The sequence below is a fragment of the Rhinopithecus bieti genome, unplaced genomic scaffold (genome assembly GCF_001698545.2).
Source record: "Rhinopithecus bieti isolate Rb0 unplaced genomic scaffold, ASM169854v2 scaffold_20477, whole genome shotgun sequence".
NCBI lineage: Eukaryota > Metazoa > Chordata > Mammalia > Primates > Cercopithecidae > Rhinopithecus > Rhinopithecus bieti.
In genome coordinates this window covers 2,785,285-2,802,636 of record NW_016810038.1, presented here as the reverse complement: position 1 = coordinate 2,802,636, position 17,352 = coordinate 2,785,285, and the positions used below count along the sequence as shown (strand labels likewise).

The 17,352-nt window shown below is 47.4% G+C and overlaps 1 protein-coding gene across 1 annotated transcript in view; it reads left to right on the top strand.

Moving 5' to 3' along the window:
• The first annotated feature begins 3,691 nt into the window (after positions 1-3,691).
• ZNF831 (zinc finger protein 831) overlaps positions 3,692-17,352 on the top strand; it is a 70,260-nt gene continuing 56,599 nt past the window's right edge. The window contains 3 exon segments of the mRNA XM_017891232.1: positions 3,692-6,008; positions 6,010-7,429; positions 8,523-8,659. Of these exon segments, the coding sequence (XP_017746721.1) occupies positions 3,715-6,008; positions 6,010-7,429; positions 8,523-8,659 (3,851 nt within the window). The 5' untranslated portion in view covers positions 3,692-3,714.

Sequence of the window (17,352 nt, the reverse complement as noted above, 5' to 3'; positions counted from 1 at the left end):
TCTCATTGTGGTTTTGATTTACATTTCCCTAATGGCTGATGGTATGAAGCATCTTTTTATATGCTTTTTGGGCATTTGGAGAAAAAAAATCTATTCAAGTTCTCTGTTCATTTTTAAATTGAGTTGTTCCAAAAATTAGCTGGGTGTGGTGGTGCATGCCTATAGCCCCAGCTATTCAGGCGGCTGAGGCATGAGAATCACTTGAACATGGGAGGCGGAGGTTGCAGTGAGCTGAGATAGCGCCACTGCATTCCAGCCTGGGTGACAGAGCGAGACTCCATCTCAAAAAAAAAAAAAAAAAAAAAAAAAAATTAATTAATTAATTAATTGGATTGTCTTTTGTTGTTGCATTGTAAGAGTTTTTTATATATTCTGGGTATATCATGCATATGATTTGCAAATATTTTCTCCCATTCTGTGGATTGTTTTTTCACTTTCTTGAAAGTGTCCTTTGATGAACCACAGTTTTAGATTTTGAAGTCAAATTTATTTTTCTTTTACTGCATGTGCTTTGGGTGTCGTATTTTAAAATCCATTGCGGCCAGATATGGTGACTCACGCCTGTAACCCCAGCGCTTTTGGAGACTGAGGCAGGTGGATCACTTGAGGTCAGGAGTTCGAGACCAGCCTGGTCAACCCGGTGAAACCCGGTCTGTACTAAAAATAAAAAAACTAGCTGGGTGTGGTGGCACACACCTGTAATCCCACCTACTCGGGAGGCTGAGGCAGGAGAATAGCTTGAATCCGGGAGGCAGAGGTCTGGCAGTGAGCGAGATTGTGCACTGCACTCCAGCTCTGGGCAACAGAGTAGGTCTCCTCTCAAAAAAAAAAAAAAAAAAAAAAAGAAAGAAAGAAAAGAAAGGAAGAAAAGAAAAAAAAATCCATTGCTAAATCCAAAAAAGTCATGAAGTTTTAATCCTTTGTCTTCTAAGAGTTTTATGATTTTAGCGCTTACATTTAGGTCTGTAATCAATGTTGAATTATCCAGTTGTCATTTATTTGTTTTTAACATTATTTAATTGTAAGTTTATATAACGTATCTTTTCATTATGGCTGTGTTTCACAACTGACTGGCACAATTTTTGAAAATTTAACAATCAGCTCTCTTGAGTCAGTGTGAGTGGTATGAGCCAGCTCAATGTGCCACTACTTCTATGTTTTTTATTATTTTTAAATTTTTATTTATATATTTTTTGAGACAGAGTTTCACTCTGTCACCCAGGCTGGAGTGCAGTGGTACGATCTTAGCTCACTGCAACCTCCACCTCCCGGATTCAAGCAATTCTCCTGCCTCAGCCTCCGTGAATAGCTGGGATTACAGGCTCCTGCCACCATGCCCTGCTAATTTTTGTATTTTTAGTAGAGATGGGGTTTCACCGTGTTGGCCAGGCTGGTCTTGAACTCCTGACCTCAGGTGATCCGCCTGTCTCAGCCTCCCAAAGTGCTGGGATTACAGGCGTGAGCCACCATATCCAGTCATGCTACTACTCCTACCACATCCTGCTTAGAACACCTTGCTGCTAATGGCTGGAATGTGGTTTTCTTGGGGAACGGAGCTGGGGATGGGTGAAGTGTGCTTATGGAGTTCCTTGGTGATGGGTATCTGTGGAAAAAGGATCTGGGGACCCCTGATTCTCTGGTCCTGGGCCTGTCCAGAATTTCCTTCTTGCATCTGGCTTTTCCTTTGTGATGTGAACAGCATAGCTGGACCTCTCTTGCTCCCTCCCCTAGCATTTGCCAGGCTACTCCTCCTGGCTTAGAGGGAACCAGTTTTGTCCTAACTCAATGTGGAGGGGCTTTGGAAGCCCCACGTTTGAGCAGAGATCTAAGTCTTGTCTTGAGGCTGAGGAAGTGCTCCTTTTCTTGGTAGTGTCACCAGATCAAATACAGGATGCCCAGCTACATTTGAATTTCAGATAAGCAGCACTCAGTGTTCAGTATAAGCATGGCACATGTGAGATTTGGGACACACTTATACCAAAAGTAATTCTCATGCAATATTTGGGACATACTCCCACTAAAGAGCTATGCATTGTTTATCAAATTTAACTGGGAGTCTTGGATTTTGTTTGCTAAATCTGGCAAGCCTTTCCTTAGGTCAATTTTTTTTCTTACTGCAACAGAGACTCAGAACCTCAGAGTGGGAAGGCCCTGATTCCCTGTCTATTTTGCAGATCTGGAAACAGTCCCAGAGAAGAAAAGGGATTTGTGCAAATGCATGGAATCACTGTGAACTTCAAGGACCTTGACAAGCTGCGTGACTTTTCATGAAGTCAGCACATGTTCTGAGTCTCTGCATGTGGCACTGTGCTGGTGCCAGGGAATGATGGTGGCAAACCTGCCATGGACCTGTGTAGATGGCATGTTAAATAAGAGGCAGGATTCAGACAGATCTGGGTCCAAATCCCGCTTTGCCACGTGTCAGCTTGCGTGACAAGTTCCTTCTGCTCTCAGAGCCTCAGCTTTCCCTTTTGGATGAAAGTACATTCGTTGGGGATTGTCAGGCTTCTGTTGGGTGGTGAAGTGCTTGGTGCGGGGTAGGGAGGATTTACTGCATGAGGAGAGAGGAGAGGTGCCCATGGTAAAGTTTGGTTGTTGTCTGCAGGTTCTCCAGCATCCTGGGCCGTCCAGATGATGTGGAATGGAGATTCCAGAATCCACCTGCCCTGCCCCTCCTCCGAGGGACCAGCCAGCTCCCACTCCTGGCCCTCCAGGGGCCCAGGTGGCCAGGCCTCACCCCACCTGACCCTGGGCCCCGTCCTTCTGCCGCCAGAGCAGGGCCTGGCCCCACTGTGTTCCTGAAGGCCCTGCCCATCCCACTGTACCACACGGTGCCTCCTGGGGCCTCCAGCCACGTGCCCCGCTAGTGACGGGCAGCCTGGATGGNGCAGAGATCTAAGTCTTGTCTTGAGGCTGAGGAAGTGCTCCTTTTCTTGGTAGTGTCACCAGATCAAATACAGGATGCCCAGCTACATTTGAATTTCAGATAAGCAGCACTCAGTGTTCAGTATAAGCATGGCACATGTGAGATTTGGGACACACTTATACCAAAAGTAATTCTCATGCAATATTTGGGACATACTCCCACTAAAGAGCTATGCATTGTTTATCAAATTTAACTGGGAGTCTTGGATTTTTGTTTGCTAAATCTGGCAAGCCTTTCCTTAGGTCAATTTTTTTTCTTACTGCAACAGAGACTCAGAACCTCAGAGTGGGAAGGCCCTGATTCCCTGTCTATTTTGCAGATCTGGAAACAGTCCCAGAGAAGAAAAGGGATTTGTGCAAATGCATGGAATCACTGTGAACTTCAAGGACCTTGACAAGCTGCGTGACTTTTTCATGAAGTCAGCACATGTTCTGAGTCTCTGCATGTGGCACTGTGCTGGTGCCAGGGAATGATGGTGGCAAACCTGCCATGGACCTGTGTAGATGGCATGTTAAATAAGAGGCAGGATTCAGACAGATCTGGGTCCAAATCCCGCTTTGCCACGTGTCAGCTTGCGTGACAAGTTCCTTCTGCTCTCAGAGCCTCAGCTTTCCCTTTTGGATGAAAGTACATTCGTTGGGGGATTGTCAGGCTTCTGTTGGGTGGTGAAGTGCTTGGTGCGGGGTAGGGAGGATTTACTGCATGAGGAGAGAGGAGAGGTGCCCATGGTAAAGTTTGGTTGTTGTCTGCAGGTTCTCCAGCATCCTGGGCCGTCCAGATGATGTGGAATGGAGATTCCAGAATCCACCTGCCCTGCCCCTCCTCCGAGGGACCAGCCAGCTCCCACTCCTGGCCCTCCAGGGGGCCCAGGTGGCCAGGCCTCACCCCACCTGACCCTGGGCCCCGTCCTTCTGCCGCCAGAGCAGGGCCTGGCCCCCACTGTGTTCCTGAAGGCCCTGCCCATCCCACTGTACCACACGGTGCCTCCTGGGGGCCTCCAGCCACGTGCCCCGCTAGTGACGGGCAGCCTGGATGGAGGCAACGTGCCCTTCATACTTAGTCCTGTGCTGCAGCCTGAAGGGCCTGGCCCCACCCAGGTGGGGAAGCCGGCGGCCCCTACGCTGACAGTGAACATCGTGGGCACTCTGCCTGTCCTGTCGCCAGGCCTGGGCCCCACGCTGGGCAGCCCAGGCAAGGTGCGGAATGCTGGCAAGTACCTGTGTCCACACTGTGGTCGCGACTGCCTGAAGCCCAGTGTTCTGGAGAAGCACATCCGATCCCACACGGGCGAGAGGCCCTTCCCGTGCGCCACCTGTGGAATCGCCTTTAAGACCCAGAGCAATCTCTACAAGCACAGGCGGACGCAGACACACCTCAACAACTCCCGGCTGTCCTCAGAGTCCGAGGGAGGTGGGGGCGGCCTGCTGGAGGAAGGAGACAAGGCCGGAGAGCCTCCCAGAACAGACCGCAGGGGTGAGAGCCGGAGCCAGGAGATGCACGAAGGGGCCTCGGAGAGACCCCTTTCTCCAGGTGCCCACGTGCCCCTAGTTGCCAAGAACCTGGATATCAAGACTGAAGCTGCTCCCTGTCCAGGGTCCGCATTTGCCGACAGAGAGGCTCCTTGGGACTCTGCCCCCACAGCGTCACCTGGGCTCCCCGCGGCCAGCACACAGCCCTGGCGCAAGTTGCCGGAGCAGAAGTCCCCGACCGTCGGGAAGCCGTGCGCCCTGCAGCGGCAGCAGGCGACAGCAGCTGAGAAGCCCTGGGATGCCAAGGCCCCCGAGGGCCGGCTGCGGAAGTGTGAGAGCACCGACTCGGGGTACCTGTCACGCTCCGACAGCGCAGAGCAGCCGCCCGCGCCCTGCAGCCCCCTGCACAGCCTCTCAGAGCACAGCGCCGAGTCCGAGGGGGAGGGCGGCCCGGGCCAGGGACCAGGGGGCGCGGGGGCCGAGCCCGGGGCGCGAGGAGCCGGCCTGGAGCTGGAGAAGAAGCGGCTGGAGGAGCGCATCGCCCGGCTCATCTCCCACAACCAGGCGGTGGTGGACGATGCCCAGCTGGACAACGTGCGGCCCCGGAAGACCGGGCTGTCCAAACAGGGCAGCATCGACCTGCCCACGCCCTATACCTACAAGGACTCCTTCCACTTTGACATCCGCGCTCTGGAGCCGGGCCGTAGGAGGGCCCTGGGCCCCGCGCGCTCCACCTGGACGCCCCCAGACAAGTCTCGGCCCCTGTTCTTCCACTCCGTCCCCACTCAGCTCTCCACCACCGTGGAATGTGTCCCCGTCACCAGGAGCAACTCACTGCCCTTCGTCGAGGGCTCCAGGACATGGCTGGAGCCCCGGGACCCCTGGCCCAGGACGCAGAAGCCTCTGAGCCCAAGGCCCGGCCCAGCCCGCCTTGGCTGCCGCTCGGGACTGAGCTCGACTGACGTTCCTGGTGGGCATCCCCGGGCCCTGGTCAGACAGGCCGCGGTGGAGGACCTGCCAGGCATCCCCACTGGCGATGCCCCGGTGCCCACAGAGGACACAGATGCAAAGAGAATTGCTGCGCGGGAGGCCATGCCCGGCAAGGGCAGAGCAGGTGGCAGGAAGTGCGGCCAGAGGAGGCTGAAGATGTTCTCTCAGGAGAAGTGGCAGGTGTACGGGGATGAGACATTCAAAAGGATCTACCAGAAAATGAAAGCTAGTCCCCATGGAGGCAAGAAAACCAGAGAGGTGGGAATGGGCAGTGGGACAGAACTGGGCCTTCCTCTGCAGAAAGAGGCAGCAGGGAGCTCAGGCACAGTCCCCACCCAAGACAGGAGGACCCCTGTCCATGAGGACACATCCACAGGGGCAACGCCAGAGCCTTGGGGAAATTCACCAGCCCCGGAGGCCTCCTTGGTGACTGAGCCCACTAAGCATGCGGAGACGGTGGCCAGGACAGGAGACAGGAATCGACCCAGGGTGGAAGAGGCTGTGTCATCCCCTGCACTGGGCGGCAGAGACAGTCCCTGTTCAGGCAGTCGGAGCCCCCTGGTCTCTCCAAATGGGAGGCTGGAACTGGGGTGGCAGCTGCCCCCAGCATCTGGCCCCTCAAAGGGGTGACCTAGAGGCCCCCGGGCCAGTTTTGCCAGACCCCAAGCTGGAAGGAGGCGCCCGAGGTGTGGGGGATGTTCAGGAGACCTGCCTGTGGGTCCAGACTGTCCTGAGATGGCCCAGCAGTGGCTCTGGGGAGGACAAGCTCCCCTCGGAGAGGAAGAAGCTGAAAGTGGAGGACCTGCACAGCTGGGAGCAGCCAGAGCCTGTGGGCGCAGAGACCCCGGGTAGCCCCGTGCAGGCTGCCTCTTTGTCATCCCAGAAGCAGGCTGCCAATACTGGGGAGGTGCCAGGGGGCTTGAAGGAGAGTGCCAGGCAGGGGGGCGAGCTTCTGGAGTCCTCTGGAGCCTCCTTGGCTGCTGATTCTGTTGCCCTGAAGAGGGTGGGGCCAAGGGACAAGGCTCCCCCACTGCATCCTGTAGTCCCAGCCCCTGGGGAGCACCCCCCACTGGCCACCCCACCTCAGGCTCCCAGAGTCCTCTCTGCCCTGGCAGACAATGCCTTTTTCCCGAAGTACCTCCTCAGGTTACCTCAGGCAGAGACCCCCTCACCACTGCCCATTCCCCGGGGACCCGGGCACAGCCAGGACTCTCTCTGTAGCAGTGGGTGGCCTGAGGAACGGGCATCATTTGTTGAGTCAGGACTGGGGACCCCTCTTTCTCCCAGCCCAGCCTCAGGCCCCTCCCCAGGTGAGGTGGACAGCATCCTGGAGGACCTCAGCTCTTCCAGGCCACGGGATGGGAGAAAAGGGGCACAGTTGAGGGGGGACAAGGGGGACAGGATGGCCACTAGCAGGCCAGCAGCCAGAGAGTCGCCTATCTCAGCACCAAGGGCTCCCAGGGAGGCCACCTCCTCCCCGCCCACTCCAATGTGTGAGGCACACTTAGTTCAGGGCATGGAGGGTGACAGCTACCGTATCCATCACCTCTGCATGGGCAGCACTTTGGCAAGGGCCAGGCCCTCTGGGGATGTCCCAAATCCTTGGGTACCCAACTGGGAGCTGGGGGAGCCTCCTGAGAATGCCCCAGAAGATCCTTCTTCAGGGCCCCTGGTGGGCCCCGACCCGTGTTCCCGCCTCCAGCCTGGCTCCTTCCTCACTGCCCTCACTCGGCCTCAGGGTGTGTCCCCAGGCTGGCCAGAGCTGGCCCTGTCTTCCCACTCAGGGACGTCCCGGAGCCACAACCCCCACAGCCCCCACAATGCCTTTCCCTCACTGAAGGCTGAGCCGCGGCTCACGTGGTGTTGCCTGAGCCGCAGTGTCCCTCTGCCCACCGAGCAGAAGGCAAGGGCGGCGTCTGTATACTTGGCGGTGCACTTTCCTGGTAGCAGCCTCCGAGATGAGGGTCCCAATGGCCCTCCTGGGAGCAATGAAGGATGGACCTGGACAAGCCCTGGAGAGGGAGGGCTGGCGCAGATGTCCAAGGTAAAGCTGGGTTTTGCCCCAGGGCCCGGGGTTGAGAGAGTGTATCGTGATCCCGCAGGACCTCTCGTGTGGGAGGGAAGTCTGAAGCCATGCCATGTAACATCTGCTGTTCACTGCTCACTTGTTCCTGAGGGAGGCTGGGGATACCACATAGAGGGCAGGAAGGAATAAAGGCCCAAATGCAAACCTTAACAGAGTTGTGGAAAAAATAAATTCCAAAGGAAAGAATTACTATACTTGAGACATTAGGTGAGATAGTCTTCATAACCAAATGTAAAATTTAACTGAGCTTCCTGGTAACAGAAGCAAAAAGTAAAATGAAACATTCCATCAGAGAGGTGAGCTCTCTGGATCATTCTAAGATTATAAACCAGAGACTCCCAATCATTGAGAGAGTCATTATACTGGGGATTCTGGAGAAGGAATTACTGTTGATTGGATTCAGACCTCCCTCTCAGGTTCCTGGGTGCAGAGAGAAAAGGGGGAAGGTGGTGGATGCTCACAGCTGTTCTCACTTGGTGATGAACGGATAATGCCAAGCTCCGCCTTGAGCGGGAGTTCACACACCTGGTTGTGATGACTGAGGGCTTAGTCCTGCTCTGGGGTGGCTTGGGCCACGGCCACTGAGGAAGGTGCTGGAGGCTCAGCTGTAATTTAACCCTTGTGGACAGTGACAAAGGCCTGGAGACCAAAGCTTTCCCTAGGTGGAACCCAAAGTTGTGGGGAGTGTTGTTTTCATCTTGAGAGTAGTGGGTTAATCAGGAGGGCCCCAGAGGTGCAGGGGCTCCTGGGGAGGTGGATTTAGGGGAGAGTAAAGGGGCTGGTCACTGTGTTTCTTTGGCCTCCAGTTAACACCGATGGCATAGGCTTTCCTCTGCGGATCGAGCCCAGGCAGGGTTTCAGAAGGTTCTGTCCAGGAACACTCTGCCGTTGCCTGGTTGAACTTTGCAGGGGCTCGGGCCATTTAGTGATGCAGTATCTCCGCTTTGATTTCTATAGACAGGCATCCTGTCTGCAGAGTGAGAACCCTTTGGAGTTTTCCTCATCATGAGGACTTTGAGTAACGTGATGCCAACATGCTTGGTGTTTTCAGTTCTCCTACCCAACAGTCCCAGGGGTGATGTCCCAGCACCAGGTGTCTGAGCCAGAATGGAAGAAAGGCCTGCCTCGGAGGGCAAAGATGTCTCGTGGGAACAGCAAGCAGAGAAAACTGAGGATCAACCCTAAAAGGTAGGGTGAGTGGCCACCTCTGTCATTTCCACAAAACCCCAAGAAGAATTTACTATGGGATTTGAAAGGTATCTGTGTGCTCCAGAGAAAGAGTTCCTGTTTCCTAGGGTTTAGAGTTTCATGATTAAAGGACTGAATTTGTTTCCCCGTTAGTCCCCCACCCTTACAACTCACCGCCTGTGTATTTTTCGATGGCACCTTTCTAAGGCCAGGAATCCAGCAAATCTTTGAAATAACTGGGTGGAAAACACATCCATTCAACTTAAGTCCGGAAGGAGAGCCTGTTAATTATTTACAGCTTTTATTACTTTTTTAATTATGCAAGCAATGAAAGTCTTTTGCAGAAAAATTAGACAATACAGAAGAACAAAGAGAAGACAATAAAACATCCTAGTAATCTCCCCACGCAGAGATAATCACCATGAGCATTCAGGAGTGTGCCCTTCCAGGCTTTTCTTTGCGGTATGCATATGCAAGTATCCACACCCAACGAACAGGAGGCCATGAGGATTTTCCTGCCACTCTTTCATTATGTCTTTCTTGGATTGTCTTTCTCCTTTGCTCAAAACCCTTCAGGCTGCCCATTGCATACAAGCTAAAAAGCAAATTCTCTAACCCCTGTCCTCTTTCTGCCGTCATTTTCCCCGGGATCTCCTTCTCTCCTGCTCGCCCTCCACCCTCTCACCCCATTCTCTAATCCACATTCTAATCCCAGATCCCTGATGCATTTCTTTTTTTTATTTTTTATTTTTTGAGACGGAGTCTCGCTCTGTCGCCCAGGCTGGAGTGCAGTGGCCGGATCTCAGCTCACTGCAAGCTCCGCCTCCCGGGTTTACGCTATTCTCCTGCCTCAGCCTCCTGAGTAGCTGGGACTACAGGCACCCACCACCTCGCCTGGCTAGTTTTTTGTATTTTTTAGTAGAGACGGGGTTTCACCAGATTAGCCAGGATGGTCTCAATCTCCTGACCTCGTGATCCACCCGTCTTGGCCTCCCAAAGTGCTGGGATTACAGGCTTGAGCCACTGCGCCCGGCCCCCCTGATGCATTTATACTCCACACCTCAATTGTCAACATTCTCCCCCTAGATTGTCAGTCCTTTTTTCCCCTTTCTGTTTCTTTTTTGAAACTGAGTTTCACTCTGTCGCCCAGGCTGGAGTGCAGTGGCACAATCTCGGCTCACTGTAACCTCTGCCTCAGGGGTTCAAGCGATTTGCCTGCTCAGTCTCCTGAGTAGCTGGAGTTACAGGCATGGGCCACCATGCCTAGCTATTTTTTTTTTTTTTTTTGGTGTTTTTAGTAGAGACAGGGTTTTGCCATGTTGCCCAGGCTGGTCTCGAACTCCTGGCCTCAAGCAATCCTCTTGCCTTGGCCTCCCAAAGTGCTGGGATTACAGGCGTGAGCCAGTGCACCCAGCCTGTCAGTAATTTCTCCAAAACCTGGACATGCTTCAAGGGGCAATCCAAATTCCTAACTCTCCCCTGTAGCTGCTCAGACCCTCAGTGGCTGGAGATGACCTCTTCTCTTCTGGCTCCCCCTCCCGCCTCTAGCAATGGTCTGCCGGGACCATGTGTTCAGAGCTAACATTATGGGGCACTTGCTGTGTGCCAGGCTTTCACTAATTGCTTTCTGGTGTGCGTCGTTTCAGGCGATCCCACAAGGTACTGCCCACGATGTGGATGGTATTATTATCCTATTTTTCTCATGAAGAAATGGAGACACAGAGAGCTTAGATAACCTCCCCAAGGACCCAGATTTGAACCAGCCAGTCTCCTTCCATAGCTTGTGTGCCAACAAGTGGCTTGTCTTGGTGCACCCCAGCCTGTCCTGGGCATGCTCGTGGCCTGGCATTTTCTAGATTTTTCTTGCAGTGCCTGAGATTCTGCATTTCTGACACAGCCAGGTGATGGTGCTGGCGTGGCTCCGAGAGCAGGCTTGGAGGAGTGGGGCTTTCCTATCTAGCGTCCCTCCTTACTCATGGATCACTCAGGGTCCTGAGACAGAAGCCTCACTCAAGGTAGTCTGAACAAAAGAAGGTCTGCCTGCCTGTGTAATGGGGCCTCCAAGCCTCATCATCAGCCCTGGCCCAAACTTGGTACTGTGGGAAGGACAGTCTTCCAAAGGAAAATTTAAGTCCACTCTTGGAGGAAAGGGGAATGCATGCCATCCAGGTGGAGGAGCTGCATGCGGGGCTCTGGGAACCAAGGGACATTGGCTCGTGGTTGTTGGTCCTCCCCAGTATCTCACCAGTTAGGAGGAAGCACTCAACTACATCTGACTGACAGCTGACAAGCCTGAAGCCTCCAGACATCATTGGAAAGATGTGGGGAGAGGGGAGAGGATGGGTTGCCTCATTAACAGCTCCCACTTTCCCAAGACTTCAGCTTGACTAATTTGAAAATATTTACCATGTACCTGCTGTGCGCCTGGTGCCCACACCTGGAGGTGGCCGAGAAAACTTTCTTAATCCAGGCTGAGGGTCCCAGACTAGAGCCCAGGAGGTGAGGAGATATCACTCCAGGACACCTTGCAAACCCACTAGCAGCTCTTGGGCCAAACACAGTGCATGTAAGACCCTTGTTAGGCCAGTGCTCTAAAACTTTTGGCACTTAGCAGCCACATAATTAGATGTAAAGATTTCTCATAAAAATCTGGATTTCTAACTTTTCTTGAAATATGGGAAGCTTTAAAGACGCTGGGCCTGCCTCCTTACATGGCACCAGCCAGCTGGAGATGAGCAGTGGCCACCCCTTGTGGGTAAGAGCTGTGCTCTCCTCTGCGCTCTGTAGCTCACCTCTCCTTAATGTCTTACCCTCGGCCAGCCTCTCTCAGTTATGCTATCTGCCTGGCCCCCATAGTATTTGAGTTTGCAAATTTTGGCCTTGTGGGACTAGACAGCCTCTCCACTCAACAAATCACAACAAGAGCCCATGGATGGGCACAGGATGGGGCAGGGGCATTACAGAACAGGGAGGAGTCTGAACAAGGACTTGGAGCTCTAACCAAGAGCTCCTGACTGGGTCAAATGAGAAGGAAGCTGTTGATATCCACAAACATGTATTGGTTGATCGTGATTTGTTTATCATTGATCCTTTTGTTGGCTCATGACTGTCTTTTGAGTTAATTCCAGCTTCAAGGCCTTTGCACCTGCTAGTCCCTCTACCTCCACCTGCACATTCCTCCTCTTGCTCCTCACATGGCTGGCTCCCCTGTCTCAGAAAAAGAATCAGCACCATGAGGGCATGGAGATCTAGGCATGGCCATCTTTGAGGGGAGGTATTACTCTGCCCACCACACTGTTTATCCAACCACCCACACACATATGTTTGTAGATATTTATCCATCCATCTGCCTACCCACCCACCCATCCACTTACATATCTATCTCTCTATCTCTCTATCTTCTGTCTATCTATCATCTAACCCTTGTGTTCTCTCCTCAAGAAGGAAGCCTAGTACTTGATTCATTTTCCCACTTTCATTTCAGTTGTTTTAATGTTCTACAGAAAATGAAATACTGTAGCAGAGGTTGCTCTGTAGTCCTTAGCTCACAGAGAATTATCAAGTTCTCTTCTAAGTAAAATATTACCTTAAATATTATATAACAATACATAGAAAAGAAAAATTTTAAAGATGATTATGTTGTTTTATGTATTTGGCACAAATCGTATCAATCTGTGTTTTCATACTTTGCAAATCACCAATAATATATAATATTGTTTGGTGTCTTTAAAGTACATATAAAAGTATCATAGTTATTTATCATTCTTCAGCTTGATTTTTAAGGTCAACATTGTGTTTCTGAAGATCTCATCATGTCAGGACATACTGATTAAATTTATTCATTCTGATTGCTACAGAGTGTCTCATCCATGAGTTAGAGTTTGCCCTTCATTCATATGCTTCCTAATATTTGTTGTTATCGAATTTTTTAAGTGATGAATATAATTTATGGGATTCTATATATATATCCTAGATTCGTATGTATTATTTGCCTGTTATATTTACTGCAAATATGTTTCCAAGCCTATTACTTGTCTTTTTAAGCCCATTTATTTATATGTACCCACATAATTGCCCATCTCTTGTCTTTTCATTTGTTTCTGCATGTCAGATCTTCCTTCTGAGATTATTTTCTTCTACCTAAATCATATTCTTTAGAATTTCCTTTATTAGAGAAGAAAATTCTCTTAGTTTTTATTACTCTGTAAATATATTTATTTCATCATTGATGTTGAAAACTATGTCTGCTGGGTACACAATTCCAGGTTGACAGTTATTTTCTCAGCACATCAAAGCTATCATTGCACTATCCGTCAGCTTCCATTTTGTGATAAAGAAGCCAGTTCTTAGGCTACTCATCTGTCTTTTGAAAGTCTTTTATCTCAAGCTAACTTTAAGATCTTCTTTTGTCCTTCAGTGTTCCATAGTTTTACTTTGATATATATAGATGTATGTTGCTTTTTATTTGCTCCATTAGGAATCCACAGGGCTATTTTGATTTGTGGATTGGTGTCTCTCTATAAAAAATTCTTAGCCATCATTCTTCAGATATTGCCTCTGTCCTGTTCCCTCTCCTTCCTTTCTGAAATACTGATATGGTATATATTAGGCCTTTTCTATCTTTCATGTCTCTTGATACTTTTAATAACCTTGTTTCTCTGTGCTATAATCTGGATACTTTGTTCAAATCTGTCTTTAAAATTTTACCAGTTTTTTAATCTACTGAGTTATTTTTTGTAAAACTTTATTAAAGTATAATTAAATTTTAATAAATTGCACATATTTAAAACATACAATTAAATAAATTTTGACATATGTATATACCTGTGAAACAATATAACCAGGATCATGAGCATATCTGTCAAGCCCAAAAGTTTCCTCCGGTCCTTTTGTAATTCCTCCTTTCTGCCCATCCTGAAGTCCTTCCGTCCCCAGGTAACCACTAATGTGCTTTCTGTCACATAGGGATAGTTTGCTTTTTCTAGAATTTTGTAGAAATAGAATCATACAATATATGCTCTCTCTCTCTCTCTCTTTTTTTTTTTTGCCTGGCTTTATTCAGTTAGCATTACTATTTTGCAGTTCATCCATGTTGTGTTTATCAATAACACATTCCTTTTTATTGCTAACTAGTATGCAATTGAGTGAGTATGTCACAATTTGTATATAAGTGCACCTGTTGATAGACATTTGATTTGTTTCAGTTTGGGGCTATTGCAAATAAAATGACTACAAATATTCGTCTGCAAGCCTTTGGATGGACATATGCTTTAAATTATCTTGGGAAAATATCTAGAGGTGAAAAGCCTGGATCATATGGTAGATGTACTATTAACTTTTTAAGAAGCTGCCAAATTGTTTTCCAAAGTGGTTGTATCATTTTATATCTCCACTAACAGTGTATGAGAGTTCCATTTCTCTACATTATTGCCAACACTTGGTATGGTAATTCTTTTTAGTTTTAGTCATTTGAATAGTTGTGCAGTGGTATCTCTTTATAGTTTGAATTTGTATTTCCCTAACAAGTGATGATATCCAGCGTCTTTTTTTATGTGCTTATTTAGTGTTTGTATATTGTCTTTGGCCAAGTGTCTCTTCAAATCTTTTGCGCATCAAAAATGGGTTGTTTTCTTATTGAGTTTTGAGAATTTTTTTATATATTCTGATTATAAGTTCCTTATCAGAAATGTGATTTGTAAATATTTTCTTTCAGTCTGTGGCTTATCTTTCTTTTCTTTTAGTAGCAACTTTTAAAAGGAACTGTCTTTCACTTTGATGAAATTTAATGTACCTTTTTTGTTGATTATGTTTTAGTGTCATAGCTTAGAAAAGTGTGCCTTAACAGAGCTTCAAAGCTTTTCTTCTAATTTTTTCTCTAAAGTTTTATACCTTTAAGTTTTATATTTAGGTTTATAATACATTTCCACTTAATGTTTACATATGGTGTGATGTATCGATCAAAGTTCTTATTTTGCATGTGGATATCTTATCTGGTTGTTCCAGCATCATTTGTTGATCTATTTGTCTATTTCAATGCAAATACCACACCGACTTGATTACGCCTCTTGGCTCTAAGACCTACTGTACAGCTAAGGTATGCCAAAGAGTGTGTGGTATTTGCATCAAAATGGATACATAGATCAATGGAGCAAAATAGAGAATACAGAAATAGACCATGCTGTGGTCAATTGATTTTTCATACAGGCTCAAAGGAAATTCAGTGGAAAAAGTATAGTCTTTTCAATAAATGGTTCCAGACCTGGAAAATTTCTTCATCAATAAGTTGAGGTGTCATCAGGCTTACCTCATCTGTTTCTCTTCTTTCATGGATCACTGCCCTTATTGCTTAATGTCCAATGCCCTGAACACTATTGTTTTGTATCTTTATTCAGTTTTTTACTTGGGATGGTAAAGTTGGTTACTTTTGCTAAGTCTTGGTCAGAAGTCCCCGGCCTATTGCAGTGCCTCTTAGTTGATCTCCCCTACTTTTATTGGTCTGCTAAATTTTAAATTTAATTGTTTATGTGAATTATATTTTATTTCCAAAAAGTTTTATTTAATTATTTTCTAATTTGCTTGATCATTTTTATAGTCTCTTGCCCTTGACTCTGATTTTCAACCTTTTTATTTTATTTTTTAAAAAACACATCTAATGTTTTGCATCTGTCAATGACAACATATGAAGTCTTGGCACATCTGACTCTGTTTTATATATTTGCTGTCACATATGTTAACTTATTTCTTTGTTTGTGTTAAAATTTTTGACTGTTAGTTGATATTTTTGGAACTTTGAGATGTGGGTTGAAGGTGGATTCCTCCAATAAATATTTGTTTTGCTTCCCCTGGGTGCCTGGGGGTGCTCGCTTGTTTGTTGTTCTGTTCCCTGGGCAGGTGGTGGGGGTACTGAGTATTTAATTCTAATTCACCCACATATTGAGAGTATGCCTTTCAGAGGTCTCAGCTTTATGCAGGAAGGGACGTTGGGTCTTCCACTTGCCTCTCACTGAAGGACATTCTGGGCTTTGAGTCCTGTACCCTCAACTGCACCACAGCATGAAAACAGGAAGGTCATCCTCACCTGGTTTGGCAGATTCCTGGAATTGAAAGCAGTCTCACTTTTCCGGGGTGCAGCTGTCACTTGGTTTTCGCCTTTGAACTATTTCTTACCTTTTAATCAGAACATAAATAAATGTAAATATAAGCTTAAAAAATTTTTACATTTTACGCTGCATTTTCAATTATTTTCAGTATAAGGATAAGTTTGGTGGTAATCAGTCAGAGTATTGAGTCCACTGTGCTGTTGGAAATGGAGTTCTTATTTTTTAACCTTGATAATCATGGTTTTTTCATTAAGAATTTGTAAATTTTGATGTAGTCAAATGGGGCTGTCTTTTCCTTTATGGTTATTACTTTTTGGTATATCTAAGAAATCTTTCTTTACTCTCAATTTGCTACTTTTAAAAATATGCAGATATGTTTTCATATTTTCTTCTTATATGAATTCATATATATAGAAATATTTATTTTTATTTTTGTTTATGAAGACAACTATGGACCATGGGTTAAATATGGTTTTTAACTTACTTTAACCATGAGCAGCACATTATTTATACATATATATATTTGATCAACAGGGTCTCAGTATGTTGCCCAGGCTGCAGGGCTGTGGCTATTCACAGGTGTGATCATAGCACACCACAGTCTCACACTCCTGGCCTCGGTGGTCTTCCTGCCTCAGCTTCTGGAGTAGCTGGGAGTACAGGCACGCACCACCATGCCTGGCTTGGTTTGTCTATTTATAAAAGCTTATCCATATAAAAACAGAAGAAGAATATGTGGCACAGATTGTCTGTGGCATACAAAGCCTAAAATATTTATTAGCTGGACCTTTGCATAAAAATCAAGCAGACCCCTCCATTAATGCACTTTTGGCCACTTACATGTTAAATTTTAACTTCTTGTTTATACTTGAAGTTTTTTTCAGGGCCTTTCATTCTGCTTTCATTCATCTCTATGTTTTTTGCCAACTACAAATACCACACTGTAATGAAAATGGTTGTTTTCATTAACAAAACTACATGAGTTAAAGGAGAGAGATTAGAAAATGCAGGATCCACTTTCAGAGTGGAAATGGAAAAACGCAGAAAATTCATACTCAGAAGACTAATTGCCCTGACATTAAACTAGAGGCATAGAGATCTGGAGCACTCACAAAATACCTCCCCGCCTTGCCCAAAGCAAGTGCAGGACCATGGAATTGGATTTTATTGATTAATTTGTAGCTGTGTACCGTGCTGTATGAAGCATAAAACACTCAGAGACTTGTTCCTAGGAAGCTTCCAACAAATGGAACAATGAATTCTGAAGCCCCAAGTGAATGGAAATGAGCAAGGAGAAGATTGCAGGTTGTATGGGAGAAGGGCACCCTGTAAAACCCTAAAATATACATTAGTCATTGAAGGGGAGAGTGGAGAAGAAAAAATCCTGGGGTTTGAGAATGCAATTCTATTAGTAGCTAGTGCTTTTCCTTATGGAGCGCATGTTTATCCCTCTAAGCCATGTGTCTATTCACTTTAGTCATCACACAATTTACTTATTCAATGAGATAGCACTCTCAGTAATGAGAACACAATCTCTGCAGTGAGGTAAAGACAAAGACCTACAGATGTGGCCCTGAGTCCACGTGGCCTCTG